Genomic DNA, 23,007 nt, shown 5'->3' on the forward strand with positions numbered 1-23,007 from the left:
GGGCTGGAGCTGCTGTGCGCTGCATCGGGCACAAGGAACCAGCACAGGGCTTTCAAGACCCTCGGACATTCGTTCATGGCTATAAGATTTTTATGTAAATGTATACATGACCCTAGGACAAGGCAGGGAAACTAGAGATGATGCTCTCTGCAGCACGTTACTTGCTCGGTATGGAGGCTCAAGGGCCAGCAATGTTGGGGATTGCTGACTTAAAATATTTAAGGGATTATATCTTTCTTATCTCTCACATTCTTTGGAGAGTGACTGGCATCTCCTGAGCACCTCCAAGCATGGTCATGTTACCTGGTCCTCATGTTCCTGCTTTGGGATGGTAACAGTGACGTGGTGAGACCCATTTCCTCTGCATTCACAGAGAAATCTTTGAGGAACTGGGCCTCTTCCTACTCCAGAACCATCAGAGTTAAGTGACAAGGGGGAACCAGCCTATAGAAGCAGCAGACACTAGGAGGAGAAAAGGACCATTGCAGGATGAAGAAATGGAGAGAGGATTGGGATTCTTGGCTATGTGAAAGCAGCTCCTCTCTTTTCCTGTCTAGCATACTGGTTCTCAACCCTTTTGTACCAGGACACATTTGTAAACATCGATGGCTAGTCCCGACCCAGTACCCCTCACTCCTGATCCACTGCCCCTGCCCCCAGGCCCCAGGTGTGTGGGGTGGGGGTCATGGAGTGTGTGGGGCAGGGTGTAGGTGTGTGGAGTGGTGGGGGGAGGAGGGTGTGGAGCATGGGGAGGCCCCAAGCAGCACCTTGCAAGCTAGAATTCTGACAAGGGAAAAGCTACGGTTTCCCATGTGTTTCTCCTTTTAAAGGAGAATCCATTTTTAAAGTCTGTTCTTGACCCTTTCATATATTCTTGTGACCTACTTTTGGGTTGTGACCCACTGGTTGAGAAACACTGGTCTGGGGGATTTGTATTCCTAAGCCAGCAGCCTCCTCTTAAAACCCAGATGTTCCAGGTCTCCCAGATAAGGCTGTACCTCTCTTCTCATCAAGTGGCTGGATAGGTTCTCATTTTTTTTTACCTGTATCAGGCAGGCTCAGGGTAGATCCAGGGGAGTGCACTGGTGCACTTGCCTCCCTGTTGATGCCTAGTCCACCCAAAGCTTAAAACCAACTGCCTGGCAGTGGTATTTCTAATTAGGCAGTGCCAAGACAGTCAACTGACTTCATGGATCATTATAATCTACCCTTTCCCTTCTAAACCCTTTATTCCACAGGTGCTAACAGTTCTCTCCTTTTTAACGCTTTTGATGTTCCACCAGTCAAGTGAGCCTTTGTTCTGCCATCCAGCTGTCATTTAGCTGCTTCTGGTTATGAAGCTCCTATTTCCCAGCCTTGCAGATGTGTTTTTAACTCACTGCAGTGAAACATTGCTGGTTCCTGCTTCCATCTTAAAGCAAACAACACAGGGTTAGGCCCTTGCATATTTGGAAAGCTTCTAGTTTCAACCATAGAACAGTATATGTTGTGTTGATGGACCTTGCCGTCTGCACCTCCCCTCCTTCCTCCCCACACATACTTTTCAAATCCTAGATGCACCATAGGCAAGGTTATACTTGGCCAAGCGTGGGCACATGAATGGGGTCTAACCCCCTAAGCTGAATAGAGTGCCTTGCAATGGGGACAGAGCGAGGGTCTTTATGCTATGCCAGTTGAGACCAGGGACCAAAGGTGAAAGGAGTGATTAAAGAGTGGTCATTCCTTAAGGATATGATCATCAAAGCACAAAACAAGTCCATTCCCATGCAGAGGAAAGGTAGCAGAAGGGCTGGTAAGCCCTCTTGGCTTAATATGGATATCACGGTCTCCGGAGCGCTCGTAAAGTTGTGCCAGGGGACTTGCAATGACCCCGACCAGTTCCTTTAGAACTCTAGTAGACAGTAGCTTTGACCCAGTTCTGCTATGTGTAAAATGTGGGGAAAATGCTTTACATTCTGCACTAGGGGCTAGGGTGTTAATTAGCAAAAGCCTGCACCATCCTTGAAAAGCATAAAAACTCCACAGCAGACAGTGTTTAGATGCCTCATCCTGAGGAAGAGCAGGGAGCAACACTGCCCAGGGAGGACACAGCTTTTGAGTTTGGGTGCAAGATGAAGAAAATGTCTGCAAATTAATTAATTCTTTTCAAGGAGAAGCGAGTTAGTTGACAAGTGAAACTTTCTTTGTGGTGGTGGGGAGGGCATGTTAGAGACAGTCCCAGTGTCAGGCCTTAGCATCTGTTAATATGGAACACGGAAGTGAGATTTCCTGTCATTTCCCACTCAGCATGTGGCAGAGTCTCTGGACACAGGGTCTATTGCACAGTGGGCATCCGAAGGTGTATCCAAAGCCTAGCCCCCATAACACTTCTAAGAGGGTAAACTGGTAAAATTAGGTCATCTCTAGGCTCATGTGCGGGAATCCTGGCCCTGCTGAAATCAGTGACAAACCTCCCCTGGGCTTCAAGATGGTCAGAATTTTCCTCCATGGTCATCAGACTGCATGTCAGGCCTTCAGAAACAAACTCAAAGAGAAGCAATGCTTCTCCTAGTTTGTCCTTCACTGACCTTTCCTGAACTGGCTGTTTCTTTATTTCCTATATTTATTCTGTTAGATTTATATCCCACCCTATCCAAAAGGCTCTGGAGACACATGTCACTTTGCATGGGGGGCTCTTATTGTTTGTCCTAAAAGTTTGAATCGCACCCAGCAGACAGCTCCTGCCATGTACAGATGGGAGAATGAAGGAATTCATTAACACATGTATTGTCCTTTCTCATTTGTTCCTGCTACAGAAAAACAAGACCAAAGAAATGACTGATGAAATTACAAATATAATGACCTGGTTTGTAGCTAAGGTAACAGACATTATATACCCAGCAATAATACAATATGCAGAGAGAAAAATAGCTGAGAGAGACATGAGAGATGAGGAGGCCAATGCCAAATAGTTTGTCTTCACAGACAGAAAGAGAACACCCAGAAGATCCCCAGGATGCATGAAGAGAGGGACCTTCTACATCCCCCCTGGACACACTAAGCCAACAGTAGTCCACTCCGGAGTAACTCTACCCCACATTGGCAGGCAGCTTTCAAGAAAGCCCTTCTTTTCACCATATTGAAAGGTATTTCCTGAAGAGGAAGTACCACATAAGGCAGTACAGCGAGCTCGCAGCAAGCCCCTGCCAACATATGGAATTGAGCCTCAGCCTTTGCAGTCATCAGCCAGTATTTATGCTGATGCTTTTTGATAGAGGTATGTGATGAACTAATGAGCAAACTGGCCCCTTCACAAAACCTACATGCTCAGGACCATGCAATCCTTGGATGTGATCTTTCATGTATGAGCACAGACGTAGCTGATTCAGTGTTAAATAAGCTTTCCAAAGGTCAGGCCGCAGACCTGCAGCCGTCTGAAGATCAGTCTCTCTCCCCTGACATTGATACATTGAAGGCCAAAATTATTCACTCCAGTTTATGTGGCCTTCTGCAAAAAAGTGCTTCCAAAGTCTCAGTTTATGCAGACATGAAAAGAAACAAGAGCGCGCCAGCAGAGAGCTTAGGTGTTTTGATAAGGAGAGAAATTACTGATTACCAACAGGATGAACCCTTAGCAAAAGCACTCTCTTCAGCTCTGTATAAACCTCTAGAACCAGGGGAAATTGATGAGACGCTTTTAGAAGATGCTACCAAAAACAATGCCCAATGTCAAAGCCCCCACACCATCTACTTTGGGGGTATGCCACACATTTTTGGAAGATGTAATCAGCAGGCTTTTATCTAACGTTTTCCCTGCCACCGCCAGCACATCTTCCTCTACAGAAAAGAAAATGGAACTTGCAGAATTTGACTTGACTCACATGAAGATAATCAGTAAAGTTATGGCAAAAATCTCTGAAGATGAGAACTCTTCTTGCCAGCATATCGAACATCCACATTTCAGGGAGGATGACATGATTCAAACAATTGCTGATTCAGTCTATCACAAGCTTTTGACACAATGTCAGTCTAAATTCAACATGCAGGAGTGTTTAAGAAGTGGGTGCATGATTATTTCTGAAGCTCTTTGTGACTTGGTCTTCCAAGAGATTTCTGGGAATCCATTTCAGAGCTCGCTTTCTGGAGAATTACCACTTCACCACTGTGCTGAAGCTACCAATATTGTTGAAAATACACTAAGAGACATTACTGAGCCTTCAGATAACCCAAACAGTTTATCATCAGAACTTAGTAAAATAGTTCCTCTTATCATACAAAAACTAACAGCAAATCTTTTGTCAACATTTTCTTCCCTCTTTCCCATTGTGGCTTTAGATGTAGAAAAGACTTTGTTACTGAATGATGCAACTAGAAAAATATTACACGCTTTGCAAGTACTCCTGTCAAAACATCAGATGAACATGAATGAATATATCAGTGAAAGAGAATCTTTTACACACTGAAGACAGCCAGTCTATGGGAGACAAGTTATTTCCATAAAAACAGAACCTCTTGAGGAACTGCAAGAAGCATTCATTGCTCAAACTGGGGATGTCCTAAGAGACCTAAGAACATTGCTAGCTGAGAAGTGTCTTGAAGATGAAAGTTCAAGATCTGAGGTATAGAGAGAAGACAGTCATTTCTCTCTGGGTAGCACAGGACAACCAGTTGTAAGACCAGGGGAGGTGAGTGGAAAGAATAAGGCAGGGGCAATCCTGTTTTGTGAATGCCATTTTGCTTCTAATTGAATCTTTTGTTAAGATGTTCATGTGGCATTGAAAGCCCATCTACCTTGAATGCTCTTATAAAGGTAGTGAACCATCTCCTAGACAGTGTGCAGTGGGCCATCGGTGTGCCTCGCTAGCTGGGATTTTGGGTCAGTGGTCAGTAAATTTACTAACTGTGAATCCACTCTCTTTCCAAGAAATCTGTCTGGGGATAAGAAGAGGGCTGGAATCCCTTGAGTTAAGCATATGGACAAAACAGGTATAGCTCTCTGCTTTGCTTGCTGGTAGCAAAGACTGGTTCAAAGGCAGCTGCTCTTCAAGCCAAAAGGGCTATTTGATCACTAGGAAAAGAAGACCACATATGGCAGAATGAGGGGCTTTGCCTCCCTTGAAAGGCTTGGGTCAAAACTAGAGATTCATAGATATAAGGGCTGTGGTATGGGTGTCCAGAGTAATGAAGACAGTTTCAGGAGCTTGTTCTCCATAGAGCTACAACTCTTATCCTCTTTCAAAGTAAAGCATAGAAGGTGTGTAAGAAATTATTTTGCTAAGCCCAATTTCTGAGCTTTGGGTGGCTTGGACAATGGTTCCAAGATCCTACTACTGAGTCCTGCTGCCCAGAATAAGGATATTGGACACGGAGTGTAAACCAGGCAATGAGTGCCGCTAACCTAGATGTGAAAACAGTGACAGGTAACCCAGACCCAGTTTATTTAGCAACCCATAGGATTCAGGAGTTGGGTCTCATCACAACACCAGAGTTTCTATCTAGAGAGCAGGAACTGACCAGTTTGTGACACAGATATGTTCATGTGTGGATTGATTAAAAAACCCAAACACTTAATTTGTGACTTTGCTAGAGCCCTGATCCAGGAAAATATTTAAGTACAGAAATCTGACTGGAGTCAATAGAAGTGCTCACAGGCTTCAATGATTTGTAATATTTGGGCCTAGGACAAAGAATCTCAGTATCTGCATAACTTGAAGCCTGAGCTAGCGACTAATTGGAACTAATGGCACCTGTTGAGAAAAGTACATTTAAATGCCTTCCTGAACTGGGGCCTAGAAGAAGTATTTAGCCTTGATAGTTGACATGCATAGTAGCTCCTTAGTGTTTGTTTCTGATCTGCTTTCAACAGAAAGTTGAAATATGACAGATGGACAAAGTAGTTTTCCTTTAACAAAACTTGTCATTGCACAGCCCTGATTTTTCTGGGTGCTCAGCTAAAGTTCATAGGATGGAGCTGAATGCAAGTCTAGAAGGGGCTTGGTTTAGTTCACTCTCATTAGTGATCTGTAAGAAAAACTGGCTTAGAAAGGATTCTGAGGAGGTGCCCTCTTCAAAAGCTTTCTTTTTGATTTCAGGCCTTCAGCAGGACCTCATTTGGGAAAGGTGATGAAGCCTAAGTTGAATATTCTGAAAGCTCTTCAGCCCAAGGTGGGCCTCCTTGCACAACTGGCAGCCCACCACACTGAGAAGGAGGAGGGAGAGGAGAAGGTGGAGGACAAGCCTGAAGAAGGGCAACAGTGGGAGGAAGAAGAGGAGCTGCAGCAGATAGAGGAGATCATTCCAATTGAATCCTCTCTGTATTTGGGGAGCTCATTGGCTTCATCCATGGACAGTGAACAACTAAGGTAACTTTTCTGGCGGTACAGCAAGAATGGGAGCTGTGGTAGAGTGGGATCATCTGGGTGGGGTCTCTGGACAGAGCTGTCCCTACGTTAGACTAGGTTCAGCTTGAAGGTGTGCAGGGCTCTGTCCAGTTCTCTGCTTGCTTGTAACTAGACCTTTTCACCATTGCAGCACAGTCTGACCAGACTGTGCCAGTGACTCTGAGCTTCCATACAAGGCTAATTTACTCTGCTACCAAAATACATGCTTTCTTCCCATCCCAAGGTCAAGCTACACAACCACAGCTGGTGGGTGGACATGTTTGGCGGAGGGGCAATAAACCAAGGTCTTCTTTCTCAGTTATACTTTCTGTATATCCAGAATCCACTAGGATAAAATTCTCAAACTGGGTGCCACAGCACTGTGGGGTGTCTTGAGATCCTTTCAGGGGTGCCGCAGAGTGCCACACAGTGTTAGCACTTCTAGGAGTGCAAACAGGATTCACAAGATAAGTCCAGAGATTTCCTATAGAAATCCAGAGTGTTTAGAGCCATGCTGGCCTATTGTGGTCCTTCAAAGTTCTTTGCAACAGAAGAATTGCTATAACATGTTTGTGTACCCACAAGTGAAGACTAAGAGCTTGCATTTTCCAAGGGGTGCCTTGAGCCTAACAAGGTTGAGAACCACTGTACTAGGGAAACAGTCCATAAAGTCTGCCCCAAACTGGAGAACCAGGCCCCACATATGCAATCCTGCCTTGCTACTGGGCTGCAGACAGAGGATCTCAATGTTTTCTCCCGACATAAGGCTTTGGAGGACCTGAGGGCAGGCTTTGCCTAAAAGTCTGAGTTATAAAGACCTGTGAGGCTGGGGGCCTGGTCATGGCCCCTCCAATACTTTCAATGGCTTCCAACTGTTTAGTTTGAAGGAGTGAATGTTTCCGTCAGAAGGGTAGACTGCCTGGGTGCATCTCTCCCAACACACAAGGGCATCACTAGCAGAGTTGTCATTGGAGCAGTACTGGGCCCAACACACAGGCCACAACAGGTCACACCTTTGATTTCTCAGCTTCTGATTGTGATTCAGCTATGACAGAGATCAAGCCTGAGGACTGCCTGCCCCTGCTTGCCAGAAGGGCATTAATTGGTGCACCCACTTGCTCAGGAAGACAGCAGACTTAGGTCCTAGGTCCTGCTTATCCAGAAACTTTCCCCAATCTGGTGCTCTAACCACTAGGTCATAAGTTCGGTTTTACCTAGAGCTCTCTCCATCTCTCCTCTCCAAGCTTGCCCCCTTGGCAGCCAAAACAGGGAGGTGAGTGGGGATATGAGGTGGTCCAAGATTTTATCCTGCTTCCAAATGCAAAGAAGCAACCCCTGTGTTATGTAGCCACTAAATATTAAATTAAGGGTGCTGGCCAGTTCAAAGGGCAGTCCTATTCCACCATTGAGAATTATAATCCCAAATGGCATAAGGATAAAGCAATGCTGTTACACATGTGAACAGTACATAGGACTGGGACTAAGAGTCCATTCCAGAGAGAGAACAGTGAGAACAGCACATTACCCAAGGCCATCCAACAGATTAGTGGCAGAGTCGTAGGCAGATTTCCAGACTCTAGATCCCGAGTCACGTAGTATTTTAGCAGGACAATTCCTTACCTCCGAGCAGCTGGATGTGGTCAAGAATACGTAAAGCGCTAAGAGTGATTTTTCATTGTTTTTGAAGTACTGTGTTGGGCACAAAACAGCGTGAAGAACAAGAAACAAAGATTTAAAATACTATTGAAATGCTAATGTTATGACCCTTTACTCTTGTTTGTCTCTCAGTCCAAATGACTGTTTCCTTTTATTTGTAGTGAGAAAGTTGAAGAACCATCACCAGCACTGGAAGCACAGAGAGCAAGTGAATGTATGAGATGTGCACTTGTGTAGGGTTTTATTTATTTCCCTTAATGTCTTTATAATTCTCTACAGTTTCTTTAATTCTTTCATTCCTTTAATCTCAGTGATCATTTGGAGGATGAAAGACTGTCTCGAAAATACAGTGCTCTAGAGAATAGTTACGCTCCCAGTGCAGGGGATTTCTCTAGAATAGACTTTTTCTGGCAAAGGAAGTCATGTTTTAAAGGGAAGCTCTTCACACCTTCCACATGGTTTTAATTTTGTCTGGAAATTCCTTGTATAAGCTTTCATAAAGAGACACTCCACTAACAGCCTGCAAAATGGATCCAAAGCTGTACCTAATCTGTGGGTTTTGAAGAACTAGCTCTTTCATATAGATTGTTTTGCGGATTGCTGTTAGGACAGCACAATACGGCCCTGGCTTCCACGCATGAGGCACTATACAAACATGCCCCAGAGGTAGCACCAAAACACATCAAAATATGGACAAACCTCCTTTAGAAAAAAGAGAGCATGCACTGGTTCTGCCTATGCACTGGCCATATCTGTATCCTTCAGTACTGCACCAGGGATCACCCCAAGGAAGAAAGCAGCATGTGCTCTGCATAAGCTGTCCCTCTCCTCCTGAAATGGAAGTCAGGTGGCCCGTGTGCATCAGTAGACTCACCCAAGAGCTACAGCTGACTGGATTCAGCCAGCACCACACAGTGGGTGGTTACACCATATCAGTTTGGGAAGGCAGCGTGCACAGAAGCAGGCATGGTGCACCTCCCTGCAGCACTACCTGCTGGGGTACAATGCAGCCGAGACAGGCCCACTGGAACAAAAGCTTGCAAGATGCTACTTTGCAGTGATGCTAAAACAACAGCTAAAAACATCAGTCATAAAAGTGGAAATGAGTCCCAGGTGAGCTGACTGTGGATGTGTTCTTGTTTACAGGGAGTTCTGCAGACACGTGCCAGGCCTGGGATACAGAAGACTCTTCATACACATCTGAGGTAAATATCTTGTAAAACCTTAGGTAACAGAACCCCAGGAAGTTGGCCCACAAAAGGTCAGCCCCACCACCACTGCCTGCCCCTCATTCTGTGGCTGTGTAATCCTGAGGAGCACAGATCAAACAGAGCCTTGCCTGATACTTTTTTTTTCCCTTCCTCTTTCCATGGAACAGTTGGAAACACTGTCTGAAGATGCTGGAAAGAAAGATCTTCCCATACCAGAAGAAATGGGGGTTGATACAGGTATGTATGGGGAAGTGACACTGGCTAAGTTAGGTAATATCCTCTAGATCATGCAGGAAGTCTGTCAGCAAGCCAGGAAATGACTAGGCCTCCTGAATTCACATTCATTGATCTACCCAGAGATCATCATTGCTGCCCTAGGCTGTATGTAGACAACACGGGGGTTTAATGCTCTCTAAACTGAAGTGGCGGTTTTTTAAAAACACCGCTTCAATTTAGGGCAAAGTAAACCCCCATGTTGTGTACATCCATCTTGCAGCCTGATCCTTACCTGCCTTTCCAGTGGCGGGGAGGAGACAGCGAGCTGTTGGTGGGCAGAATGGTTCCTGAGCTTTTGGTGCTTCCCTGTGCAGCAGCGGTGGCCCCCCACTAGGCAGCACCCGCCCACAGACACACAGCTCGGGCAATCTCAGGGGGCACCACAGCCGTGGAGAGAAGCACCGGGCCTCCATGCAGCTCAGGCAGGCAGGCTCAAGGGGAGGAAAAAAAAACGATCCAGGCTTGCTGGGTTTTTTTTCCCTTTCTGTGGAGCCTGCCTTCCCAGGCTACTGCCAGGCTGCTTGCACAGCCCTTGAGCTGCACAGAGCCTGGTGCTTCCCTCCACTGCTGTAGGGTAGGAAACTAAAACTCCTAGGAGGTGTTTTACTTTGCAGTGCCCTGTAATCATTGTTGCATCCCAAAGTCATTTAAGGCGCACTATATCACTTGAATGTGCCACAGCCGCTAGAATTAACATGTAACACACCACTGAATGTGAAAACAGCAATGACATTAAAGCAGTGCAAAAGGGATTTAACCCAGTTTAAACCCTCTTTAAAGTGTCGTTTACAAATGGCCCTACCTACCTTCTCACATGCGGCATTGCAGGAAAGAGATAGTTAGTTCCTGACCTTCAAGCAAGGAAGTCTGCAGAAGTTGGCCACAGCAGGGGATCCATTCAAGCTGGTTATCAGTGCCCCACCTTAACACACTCTTTCATAGCACACATAGCTTATTCACTCTGCTTGTAGAGTCCATTTTGGCTAAGTGCAATGGCTGAGTGATTACAAGACTGGACTGGAAATCCAAAGGTGTTTCCCTGTACAAAATCAAATCCTGTCCACAGGAGAAACTTGTTTCTTGAGGAAGGACATTGGACTAAATGACCTTTATGAAGTGACTGCTCTCTTTTCTTCACAGCAGCTGCTCCCAGTGTTCTAAAAAAATGGTCTTCCTTTTTTAACAAGATACCAAATGCTGTGTCCAGAATGCACTCTCTCCTCTCAAGTTGCCTACTGCATCACAGGAAACTTTGGAAAGTTTCTCCCGAGATTATACCTCCATGTTAAATTGGTTTAGGAAAAATATAAATAGAGTTAAGAAAAAAATGTGGTCTGGTGGAGGCTGCTAATTGTACTTCATGATCATTCTAATACAGTTAAACTCAACACAGAGGGCAGACAGAAAAGGCAGACAGGAGACCGACTCCACAGTGAGGAGGAAGGCTCCTTTTAGGATGCATTATTTGGGAGTTAAGGTGCCCTCCCAAGCAGTTGGCTGTGCCACAGGAGGGGTGTTGGAGAGGCCAGGATCCAACCCAACCACCAGGTAGTGCCACAAAGGGCCAGAGAACTCCCTGAGATAACTTGGAGGTGCCACCTAGCAAGGGTGGGGAGTTAAAGCCAGCAGATAATGCCATTTGGAGATGGCAGCAATCTCCACCTAGAATCACAGGGTAATCAGAAGGCCCCTGGAATCACGTGCTGACACGTCATTCTCAGCATCAGGAGAGGGAACAATTTTGCGAGTCTTTAGCTACAGCAACTGGGGTTTAACCCAAGGTCTCTAAGTAGAAGAGCAGTGTGTCACAGCTGCCAGAGGGGAACAAACACCCAGCTCTCTGCTGTTCCTCCTGCACCTGTAGCTTCAGGAGTGTGTCCCATCCTTCCCCAGGCCAGGAAGGGGCTCCACTGAAACTCTCCATACTCATTCTCACACCTCTTAGCAAGAATGGGCCTGCCTGACCTAGGACTCACAGGATGGGAGAAGATGGGGGAGTAGAACCAAGAGTTCTAGTTTTTTGTACGTCTTGTCTCAGACCAACATGGCTACCGCATATACCCCGAAACATGGAAGATGCTTAATTTTAGCCGATTTTGGATGTTAAACTTCATTGCAGAACAAGAAATATTGTTTACCTCCCTGCCTGCCATCTGACACCTCCAGGGAAGGAATCCTACCTGACCTACACATCAAAGAGCTGCTCAGCACAGCTCAGAAAGACACTCTCAGGGACCCAGAGGGACAGCCTTCCATCTTCAGCTCCCTCTGTACAAAAATGAAGTTTATTTCCTACCTATGGGGACTTTTGGCCATCTTGAACCATCTACAGGCAGTCCTTGGACTTAAGACGCCGTTTTCAGGAACCAATTGTGTGTCATAAGTTGAAATGTTGCAATTCGGAACCAATTTTCTCATAAGAAACAAACAGTGTTATAAATGGGGGGTTGGTGATACCCTTTTTTCACCAAAAATACCCTCAGAATTTTGTACTTCATCAATTACAGATGAGTAACATAGCTACATTCATGTATTTCTATTGTAAATAGCAATCATATTGATTGGGAAGGGCTTCTTTGAGGTGACTGCTGGACTTTTTGAAGCGTTCTTGGCTGAAGTCTTCTTAGGAGTTGTGCCTGCTTCCTTAAAGACAGCATCCAAGGAAGTTTGGACAGATGTTCTCCAGGGAGATGAGCGACGCAGAGAACTTGTTCACTGGCATGGCGTCCCATCGGATCAAGCGTTGTAAGTCAAAACTGACGTCAGGAAGTTGAAACAGGGTGTCAATTTACAAATGTCATAAGCGCAAAACATTGTAACTTGAAAGTGGTAGATCGAGGACTGCCTGTATACTCTTCCCAGAACCTGAGGAAGGGACTTGGATCCCGAAAGCTCGCAGAAAAGGACAATTTTCTTGTGATTTCCCAGTTGGTCAAATAAAAGGTCTCATTCTGGACCCAAGAGTTCTAGCCGTTTGTATGTCTTCTCCTCTCAGCCCCACGCGGCTGCCAAGTACAGCCAATGTTTGGTATTTTCTTTTAATGAATGCCCTCGCATTTATCTCCCGGCGGGCTCCTGGAGATCACTCTCTAATTCCTGAGGACTCCTGGAAGGTTGGTAACCCTAAGGCAAACAGGAGGGGGAAGAGAAACGCAGCTGCAGTTTCTGCTCGACTTTCTTTGGAGAGAGCGCCAGGCGGAGAGGAGCCGTGTGGCGGGGCCCAGAGGCCGGCGGGGGGCGGGGACAGCACCTGGCAGGTGAGGCGAGCGCGGCGGCAGTTGCAGTGCAGTGCAGTGCAGGCGGGACCGGCCGGGCGTTGCGCAGCATGAGCGCGGCCGACAGCACGCCGTGGCGGCGGGCGGCCATCCGCAGGCGCTCCAACCCCGGCCTGTGCCGCGCTCGGCCCCACACGGAGCCAGCAGGTAACCCGTGCCCGGGGGGAAAAGGGAGGAGCTTGCTTGGGGTGGAGGGAAGCCCCCGCCCCCTGTGTCTGAGCGCGGCGGGGGCTGGGTTATGCCCTTGAGGAGCCTCCTTGGGGCCCGGAAGGTCCCCCGTGGCCCCGCAGCGCCCGGCTGGGCTGAGGAGCCACCCGGGGGGCAGCAACATGGGTCTGTCTGCCCTTCGCCTGCCGAGGTGCCCCCTGCTGCCTCCCCCCCATCCTACTTGCGAAAACTGCTCTACCTGTTCCTTTGGGTGCATCTACATGGATATTAATGCGCTTCAATTAATGCACATTCAATCTAGTAATCTCCATGGCGAGGTAGTAGGAAAATGCACGTTTTCCTGTCTTAATGCACGTTCACTAAAGAGCGGGTATTTTCAGCGATGCTTTCATGCCGGTTACAACAGGCGAAAGCACATTAAAGCACACATGTAGATGTGCCCTTGGAGTCCAGCTGGCAAGCATTCGCTTCAGAGCCAGTTACTTTTTTAATTGTTTTTGAGTGGGAGGGTCCTTGCTATTCCCTGTGAATTACCTGGTGAGTCTGTTTACTGTGCAGCTTGCCAGGCAATGGTGTTGTGTATGTAGCCTGCAGCAGGGGCCCTCATGTTGGTTTTTATGAGGCCGACAGAGCTGATGCAGTACCAGGCCACGCTTTGGGGACTTTGATTTTCTTCCAGTCTGAGGCATGGGGTTATTTACCGTAGTTCCCCCCTCCCCTTGCACCTGTGCATCAGGAGGGCAAGGGGATTATGCAAATAGTAGTCCAGGCTTCCTTAAGCCTTCTGGAACCTTTTTCTTACTGGTGTTGAAAAGCTTCCCTCTGTGACAGTGATAGGGTGAGCACTCTGAAAGTTATGCCAGTCAAGGTTACTGGCATTTTTATTACTACATAATGTCCCATTGACCTTTCTCTAAGCCCAGAAGCAGCAGGGTGCTGAGTGTGCAGGCTGGAAAAAGTCATTTGACTTGCAGATTGACACAGGTATTAAGGAAAATGTAGACACTTTGGTATAAAAAAGGATAGCTTAGCATAAATTAAGCTGTGAAACCAGTCTACCATAACCCCCTCCCACACACCCCCAGTCCTACCTGCTAAAACTGTCAAAAGTTGTTAAAGAATAGGTGAGTGTGATGTGATGTAGCAGTAAAAACTTCAGTGGGCTTGACAGCATGGCTTGCAGAGTGCTCAGGCATTGCTGTCGCAGAGAGGAGAGGAGATTTCTTGTAGCTAGGATTCAAGTGTAAAGAGTCTGCAGTGATTTTTGTTTTGTTTTTGGCATTGATTACCTGCCAAGAGTGGGGTGGGGAGGGGAGGGTACTTTTGCTCAGGGAGCATCTTCTCCTTCATTTCCAAATAAGATGTGAATAGTTGTCTAGAATTAGGGTGCACAGATGAGAGTAAGCTTCTACTCATGGTATGTATGAATATTAGGGTGATGCATGGTAAGGAGGGAGATCTCTTTTGGTTTTGGATTTATATATGAATATGCAATGTGCTTGTTAATATGGTGGTGAGGAGCTTCTGGTTTTAAAAAGTTTCATCTTCTTCCTTTCATTCACTTGAAAGATTTTACCTTGAGCTTTTCCTTGGGAAAGAGAAAGTCAAATAAATCTACAGTGTGTAGAGTTCAGATACCCTTTTATTCCCTGTAAGCAACAACTTAACTCAGCTTCTCTAGTCTTTTGTGGGCACTCTTTCTTTCACTGTACTCCTTATAACTAGTTGTTGTCTTTTTGTTTGTTATACATAATACAAGGGAACTACTTAAGCATAGTAATTATATTTACTAACTATGTACAGCATCCTAGGCCTGTTTATATATACACAACTTCTGTATCAGGTGTTGGTGGTTTCTGAAACATATAAGGCAGTGAGGGCCACTAGAAGGCTATTTCAAGGCTTCCTGTCCAATTCATATTCTGTATGTTAGCATACTTAGTATTAAACACTATTTTTCTTGTACTATTTTGATTAATTATGAAGATGTTTTGTTTAAAGAAAAGCCAGATGTTATAAATTGCCCCAAAAGGTGTACGAGGCACTTGATAGATAAATAAGGTTGCTTTAAAGAGCTACAAATAGATGACCAGTGGTCAAGATATGGGGGGCTTGGTGTGGAGGAAATATTGGTGACTCAGGGGCAGTGGTCAGTATTCTTCTTGTAGGTTCATGGATTTTGCACTCATTTCAGCATTTCTTGAACAAAGAAGGTCTAAGAGACATAGTTATATTAGCAAGTGTTTTTAAACAATACGGGGGAAGGATATGGGATATGGGGTGGATAGAGGGTAGTTAAACCAAAGGAAAGTGGAGGCAAGACGGTGATGTCAGAACAGAGTTTCTAGGGGTAGGAAATCATACAACTCTTAATTTAACTTGCCTCTTGCTTCTGCTATGATATTTAGTTTGAGTTTGTTATGTCTTCATTTATGTGGTGATACCCACATAAGACAAAGTTCACTGAGTACTGAGTGGAATTCAGCTCTTCCTTGGGCAAGAACAAAATCAATAATAGCAGCAGCTTGATGAGTGATTCATTATAATGCCTTGAATGCATCTTGCACTTTCTGTTAAGGTCATCTGACAAATATAAGCAGCACAATAGACCTGTACTCTTACAGGTAGGGAAAACAGAGGCAGAAGGTTATGTGATGTACCTAAGGAAACAGAGGTAATTTGGTCTTGCTGGCCTTTGGGGGCTGGGGAAAGGGGGTTGATCGCAGGGTAAATCCTATTTCTGTCTGCTTGTGTCTACCACAACACCGCACCAAGTAAGTAACTAAGCCATTTGAACTATTTTTATGGTGACTTCGTTCTGAAACTTCCCTCTTCCTGCCCCTAAGAATGACTATGAGTCAAACTGTAAACATACACTTTAAAAATGAGTTCTGTTGTGATTCCAGTCATACACCTACTTTAATCTTGAAAGGTGCTATATCTTGGGCACTTCCTGTGTCAGGTTATAAAACACTAGTGGGATGCATAGGCAGTGGAAGGCCAGGGCTAAAGCCTCCCCAAACTTTTTGTGGCAGCCAGTGACAGCAGCAGCACCATGGCACCACAGTCCCAAAGTGCCCGGTGCCGCTCAACATGCAGCCACTCCTCTGCCACCGTGTACAGCACCAGCATGCGCCAGCCATGTGATGGACCTGTGGGAGGGAGAGGTGGAGGTCAGGCAGGTCTCAACCCCCTCAAATAATATTTTCCCCCACCACTTCTGGTGGGATGCTGAAAGTATTTCCACCTGATAGCACACCCTATAGCTGCTTTTTCACTCTCTGGGAAACAGGAACATACTGTACAGTTCTACAAATTTGTCACGTACAAGGTGTTTGAAAATATGTTGGCTCTTTAAATTATTGCAAGAAAAATCCTGTACAGAAGCAATAGTTGTAACAATCAGAATCGTTGTCTAGATGACAGACAACTGGGGAAAACTACACATATTCCATGTATATATTATTATGACAATAATATAGATATAGTTTATCTATGACAATAATATTATTTATGACAATAATATAGATATAGTTTAGAAGAGAGCCTGGGTTTGGGTCTTCAGACTTATGATCTGGGGTATGCTAAATGAGGAGACTTTACTGGGGCTGGAATAATCACAATGCTCTGAAGAGCTCTCACACAGGCTTGGGCCCTAGCATCTCTTTCTGCATGTAATACTGAGAGAGATACTGGTGTTTAATCTTTGGGATTAAGACAAAAAAAATCTTTGGGAGACATACCATAGGATCTTTAATATCTGTCTGAGCTGTAAGTAGTTTAATGTGTTGCTTGAAGAACTGTACCTCTGATAGTATAATTCCTCAGTGGGATATTTCACTATGTTTGCCTTTCATGTGAGGTGAAATCCAGTTACGTATGGGATGTTAGTTGAAAACTTTTCAGCTCCTTCACAAATGGTCTGTAACTTAGCCACACTAATTCATGCTAATACCCACAGTACTGAACTACACCTGTTAATACTGAAACCTGGCTCAAGCAACTACTTAAAGACTAGCAAAAATGATTTGCCTACAAGAAGGTGACATAAACTTAAAAGGCTTAACAAAATGGAGATATATAAAGCAGCTGCTGAAAGTGGCAAAGTTGATCATTGGAGAGAGCCTAGAAGAAGGGTGTTTAGTATGGGTAGGTGTTTAATGGTAGGCATTATGAAGAGCATAATTAAGGGCTTGTCATCGCATCAGAACTAAATCAAAGCTATCCTTCATTTGAGCCTTGTCCATATGCACAAACCCTGACCTCAGGAATAGTACTTCTTTTAACTCACGTTAGCTTGTTGGGCAGTCTGTAGGCTAAAGCTTGGGTTAGCACAGTTTATCAGCTTCTAATCCAGTCACCTTGTGTAGCTTACTATTTTGCAGTATGACTATTTTCACTTAACCAGACAAATTAAGGCAGTATTGACTAATGTACAGAAAATGCATATTGATTTTTGCAGTGCAGATCACACGGACTACAAAGACCCAGTGATTTGCATACTTTCATAGTACCAAATGACTTTTTTCTGTCATAAAAATGAACTTTCTTCTAAAAGTTGAATAGACCAATTCTTTTAAAAATAAAGGTTTTGTGGGGAGAAGGGTCACCTATACCGAACATATGATTTCTTGCTTTTCTTACTCTGAATAAAAAATGACTGGCTCACCTTTTTCCCAAATGAGTCTTCTCGTTGTATACAGCTGCCTGCCAGATTCCTGTGCATTGGCAGTTTCAGACATTGCAGTCTCTTGTTAACTGCATCTGGCTATTTCTCAGGGAACTAAGCTAATTTACATTCAGCACAGCATTTGCTGCAGCAAGTTATCTGCAAAGTCCAACAGAAAAGCTTGTGCTCTTTCTCTATTGCTGCTCTATCTCTGCTTGTCAAATGGATACCGTCTCATGGGGATTATTTAGACATTCATTGGGCTTTTTTGGTTTGCTTGTCACTGTAGAGATGAAGCAAGGGAGACTTTAACAATATGTTGCTTAGCTGTTTGAGGCATGACCGTTTTAAAGAATATCTGAAATGGACTCAAAGTTCTGAAGCAAAAATGTTTCATGTTTTCATTTTTCCCCTTTGGAAATGAACAAATTAATTATCTTTAGTCGTTGGCACTCCTTGCTCCAGGGTGTGAGTCATCTGCTGCATGATCATTGATTAGATTATGATAATCAAATATCTGATTGCTATGCATAGAGTTCAGGGAAGCCACCATGCTGTGAGCTGGCCGGTGATTTAAACCAGGCCCTGATTATAATGCTGTCCATTGTATATAAAACATATTTATGTCTGGTTTTCCACTTTGTGGTGCCTTCAATTGGGTACATGTGTAGTGCCCTTGCCATTTATGTTATGATTAAAATGTTAATGTCATTTTTTTGTGGTGCTATGTGAATTGGACTGAGGGCACAGATGTAATAATGGTATCAACATCAAATTATGAACTGTTGTATTGTAGCTCATGTCTGCATACTTCTGTAGCAATACAAGGGTGGCAAAACCATTGCAACTTAAACCTTGTATCATTCAGGGTAAAAGTTACAGTGATGTTGGTAACTTGTATAGCTAAAGGAGCCTGAAGATGGATGATGCGTCCTCCCAAATGCCAACTGCTTTTCACTTTCTAAAATGGTTAAAGGGTATCCTTTAAACAGTTAAAGGGTACCTTTGTCCTTAACCTGATCTACCTGACTGGGTAGGGTGATTTTGAGAAACAAGGTGGAGAACACAAGGGAAAAAATATCTTCAGAATATTTTCTTGTCTTAAAAATGTGAGGAATGTACGAACTGTTGTTTTATAGAAAGCTCACCTGGACCGTGTGGTGGCTATGAAGGCTGTGCGAAACGTCACCATTCCATTTCACCTTGAGTTTCGACGGTTCAACAGAAGAGTGTTTTGTATCAAGTTTCATTTGGAGTCAAAACAGCTGTTCTGTTCCATTCCATTGAAACAGAAAGGCTGACGCTGTTTTGCTGGGGATGAGGAGTCAGCCCAGCTGGACTGATTTCCCACCCCCAGCCTATGGTTGAAGCGTTTTGACTTTCAAAACATTTTGACCAGGCTTGTTCTGTTTCAAGGCTATTTTGACTGTCTTTATTTTGTTCTGATTCTGCTGTTTCGACCTCAAAATTGGTCAAAACAGTGTCAAAACAAAATAGCCAGCGAAATTTTGCACAGCCCCTAGTCGCTGTGCTATTTTCTCATCTTTGATCATTTGACAGATTAGTTGTTAAGGTGGACAAAATTCTGTGTGTGGATCTAAATGTGTATACTTCCTCTGGTAGCTAATCACCTGTGAGAAAATTAAGAATTCACACTGAAGAAGTAAAATTTTGCATGGTCTGCTTAGCACTACAGTGCTTCTTAAAAGTTGACTCCAATGGAATTGTAGAAGCAGTGGATAGATGAATTGGCTCTGCATGTGTTCATACCACTTCCACCTTGTTCTTCAGAGGGCTGAGAAGTGTGCTGTGTACATCTGTTCCCACCCTGCATGTGCAAAACTCAGAAATGAGGCAGTAAAGCTGCCTGGGAGCATCCCATATTGTTCATACCCCATTTCCGTCCCAAGAACAGATGGTGACAGCTGGAGGTATCCTCATAGTAGCCTCACTTCCTCATTTTTGGCTATGGTGTGTATGGAGCAAGATCAAGTGGGTGAGTGATGCCTTTTAACAGCATTCTCATAAGCACTGAGGAAGTGACAAGGCCAGTTAACATCTCCCACTGGTATATTTTGCCCAGACAGTTTTACTTAAATGTGTGTATAGTTCTTTACCTATTTATTTTGTTCTCTCTCCCCTCCCCGCACAAGATTTAAGGTCAAGCCACAAGCCAGTCCTGACAGAAGGCTCAGTTAAGGCTATTATCTGAGCTGTTGTACCCCACTGATAGTCATTGGCTAGTGATTACTATGTCAGGCCCAATAGCACTGACATAAAGGAGGTCAAGCTTTAGTCCTCAGTGAAATTGTATCGGGCTCTCATTCGCTGTCTAATACCAGGCCATAAATTGATTTCCTAGTGTTGTGTAGAAAAGAAGTTTGCATTTGTAGCCAAGCACACCTAAATAATGTAGATATGCCTATTGAGCTACTTAAAATATGCTACAGAAGGCAAAAATGTGAAGGTTATTGTTGTTCCTGGAGAATTGGCATGAATTGGAAGCTTGAAAAGGCTCTTGCATGTAAGCCACTACTCCTCCCAAGTAATTCACTGTGACCACAGTGCCAAAAAAAAATTATTAAAAACAGGACAAATTCCCCTGGTCCTTTTGCATAAGCTATTTGCTTTTGTAAAGGGCACCACTAATTGTATCCATAGTTGCTGTCCTTCCTATATGTATCACCAGAAGCATTTTTTAAAACTAAATGCGGTGGGAGGAGAGGTTCATAAATGATACTTTGGGATCTGGGTTTGTTCAGTCTGAGTAAAAGAAGGCTCAGGGGTGACTTGATAGCTGCCTACAAATATGTCAAGGGAGAACGCCAGGATCTGGGAGAGCAACTTTTCAGAAAAGCACCTCCTGAGAGGACGAGGACCAGTGGGCACAAGCTAGTCAGGGATAAATTTAGGCTAGACATATGGAAAAACTTCTTTTCCATACAGATAACCAAAATCTGGAACACACTTTCAGCAAAAATGGTGCAGTTGTCATCCCTGGTGGTGTTCGAGAGGAGGCTGGACAAGCTCCTTGTTGAGCCCATTACTTCCTGCCCATGGTAGGGGATTGGACTTGGTGATCTTACAAGTCCCTTTCGAGACTTCTTTCTATGATTCTATGAATTAAATCCTGTAAGCACATAACTTTATGCCCCAACCTGACTTCTCAGTCAAAATCCCACTTATAACTGTGCAACATGTTTTAGCTGCAAGCAGTTCAACTACAGCTACTTGTGACTAACTGACAAGGGTTTGGATTGGGGTAATAATAATCAGGGAGTTTGGCATAACAGATGCTTATTTTACTTTATTCACCTGAATTGAAGGTTACCTTGAACTTAAGACTACCTTGCTCCCCCCTGCCATAAGTAGATTTTGTACATGGAGAATTATAAATTTCTTGTTATTTTTCAGGTACAAAATCTAATTACTGGGAGGTTATCTCAAATCCCTCCCCCAATTGTTGTGGTGGGGAAAGCATCAGTGGGGGTCAAGAGCCAGACCTCTGCCCTTGTTTTCCCTTGCTGTCTGCCTCCTGGTGTGTGTATCCCCATGCTTGCCTCTGTCTGCCCTCCTTCCCCCCTGCCCCTACACACCCACACCCTTCTCCTTTCACTGCCTACTCCTTCCTTTATCTTTTGCTGCAGCTGTGCTTGAGACCAGGGCGCTCAGCGGCAGTGAGAGCTTCACTTGGATCCAGCCCAGCTGGGCTAGGAAAAAGTGGTGGGAACTCCCAGCTGGGCCAGGACTGGAGGGACCTGGGCAAGTAGATGGTAAGGGGTGGGAAAGGGAGGAAGACAGCTGGATGGGAGGGGAAGCAGGGAGTGAGGGGCCAGCTGCAGGTTTCCATATCCCCCTGTGGTCTCTCCTCTGCCCCTTCCAACCGGAGCCCTGTGCAGGTGGTGGAGCAGCACCAGCTTTGGCCCTGCATCCAGGGCCAAAGCCAGAGCTGAGCCACCACCTGCCCCAGCCTGGTACTTGAATCCAAGATGAGCTCCCCCCCTGCCCATACTAACTGAAGGAAGGAAACTTGTCTTCCTTGTCTAGATTTCAGTAAATATGGTATTTGGCAGGGGAATGGGATGGGACAGGACATCCAACAACCAAGGAGTTCATTTTATAGAAGGTGGAACTAAGTATAAGCAAAAGAAGAAATGAGAGAAACTAAAAAATGACGTAGCAGCTCTCACATTGAGGCCTTTATCATGACACAGATTACAAAAACTAGCTGTTTATGGAATACCCCTGATTACATTGAAATGAGTGAATTGGAACATAAGCTGAATTAAAATCAGAATCAAGAGCTACAGAGTGAGGGAAAGGCCAGAAAATGGTGTTGATGTGCTAAGAATGAGTGCCAGATGTACCGCAGATGTCACTATGGAATCTTACAAATAACCTGAGGAGAAAGAAAGGTAAAATAGAGAAAAATTAAAATTCATTTGCAGAGTTGTAATGGATTAAAGATGAAAGGTAAACTTCTGGCCCTGTTGAAATAAAATGTAAGGTTTGTTTTCATTTTATTTTATTTTAAATTTTTCTAGCCAACGTCCTCTCACAGCATGCAGGGAAATATGGCAGATTCACAGGTCTATATAGAATGGCCTACACACCACTTAGTATGGCTAAAGAGCAGATTTAGGCTAGATATCAGGAAAAACTTCTTCACGGTAAGGGTGGGCAAAATTTGAAATGGGCCTCCAATGGAGGTGGTGCTCTCCCCTACCTTGGGGTTCTTTAAGAGAAGGCTGGATAGGCATCTGGTTGGGGTCATCTGACCCCAGCGCTCTTATCTGCCTAGGCAGGGGGCTGGACTCGATGATCTGTTGAGGTCCCTTCCAACCCTAGCATCTATGAATTTCCTACACACACCTAACTTTCTATTTGTGTCTATGGGAATTACAAGTGGATGCTGGGAAGAATGCATGTTGCTTAGTGTAAAATATTTTTATAGCTTGGATGAAGAGAGTCTATTAGGTTTTGTCTGTGCTGATATCCTGGCTGGGTCCCAGTCCTGTGGTCCAAATAGCTTCCAGATGCTGTCTCTAATTCTGGATTCCTAGAACATTCCTGTGCCACAGACTTTTCTTAGTAAATGGGACTCTGTGATCAGGTTATGCAAGGCCCCACAAGACCATGTCTAATGCTGGACCTCCTACCAAGGAGAGTTGCATGCATGCTCTCCCCAGAGTTTTGCTTTTGTGAGCACTTTGGTGTACTGGTTAACTCCTTGAGGTCTCTGAAGTAGTTAAAGAAAGGAACATACATGCCTTGAAAAAGAACATGATGTCCATTCTTCACCCTGGGAGGAGGAGTGCTGCAAAAGTTTGGTTCAAAGTTCAGAGATAAGCCAGTAGCTGTTCCACCAGGGAAGGTCTGTTTAGTTATTAACA

The 23,007-nt window shown here is 44.7% G+C and overlaps 2 protein-coding genes across 4 annotated transcripts in view; both read left to right on the top strand.

Annotated features, from left to right (window-relative positions):
• Positions 1 to 4,511: 4,511 nt before the first annotated feature.
• On the top strand, positions 4,512 to 11,332 carry LOC109316499. 2 transcript variants are annotated; one of them, XM_019544636.1, is made up of 6 exons: positions 4,512 to 4,598; positions 6,072 to 6,341; positions 8,177 to 8,229; positions 9,162 to 9,220; positions 9,394 to 9,463; positions 10,643 to 11,332. In XM_019544636.1, the coding sequence occupies exons 1-6, from the start codon at positions 4,579 to 4,581 to the stop codon at positions 10,789 to 10,791; spliced, it is 621 nt and encodes a 206-aa protein (XP_019400181.1). In that variant the 5' UTR covers positions 4,512 to 4,578; the 3' UTR covers positions 10,792 to 11,332. The 2 variants fall into 2 exon arrangements, 1 of the variants encoding a protein (XP_019400181.1); XR_002102861.1 differs by lacking the exons at positions 4,512 to 4,598; positions 6,072 to 6,341; positions 10,643 to 11,332 and having other exon boundaries at positions 8,078 to 8,229; positions 9,162 to 9,276; positions 9,394 to 9,478.
• Positions 11,333 to 12,768: 1,436 nt separating this feature from the next.
• Positions 12,769 to 23,007, top strand: part of FGD4 (FYVE, RhoGEF and PH domain containing 4) — a 199,028-nt gene continuing 188,789 nt past the window's right edge. Inside the window, exon 1 of one of the 2 annotated variants that reach the window (XM_019544638.1) lies at positions 12,769 to 12,924. In XM_019544638.1, the coding sequence (XP_019400183.1) occupies positions 12,828 to 12,924 (97 nt within the window). In that variant the 5' untranslated portion in view covers positions 12,769 to 12,827. The remainder of the gene's footprint in view (positions 12,925 to 23,007) is intronic. The other variant, XM_019544640.1, reaches the window with a different exon arrangement.

Source organism: Crocodylus porosus, unplaced genomic scaffold (genome assembly GCF_001723895.1).
Source record: "Crocodylus porosus isolate Cpor-Errol unplaced genomic scaffold, CroPor_comp1, whole genome shotgun sequence".
Lineage (NCBI taxonomy): Eukaryota > Metazoa > Chordata > Crocodylia > Crocodylidae > Crocodylus > Crocodylus porosus.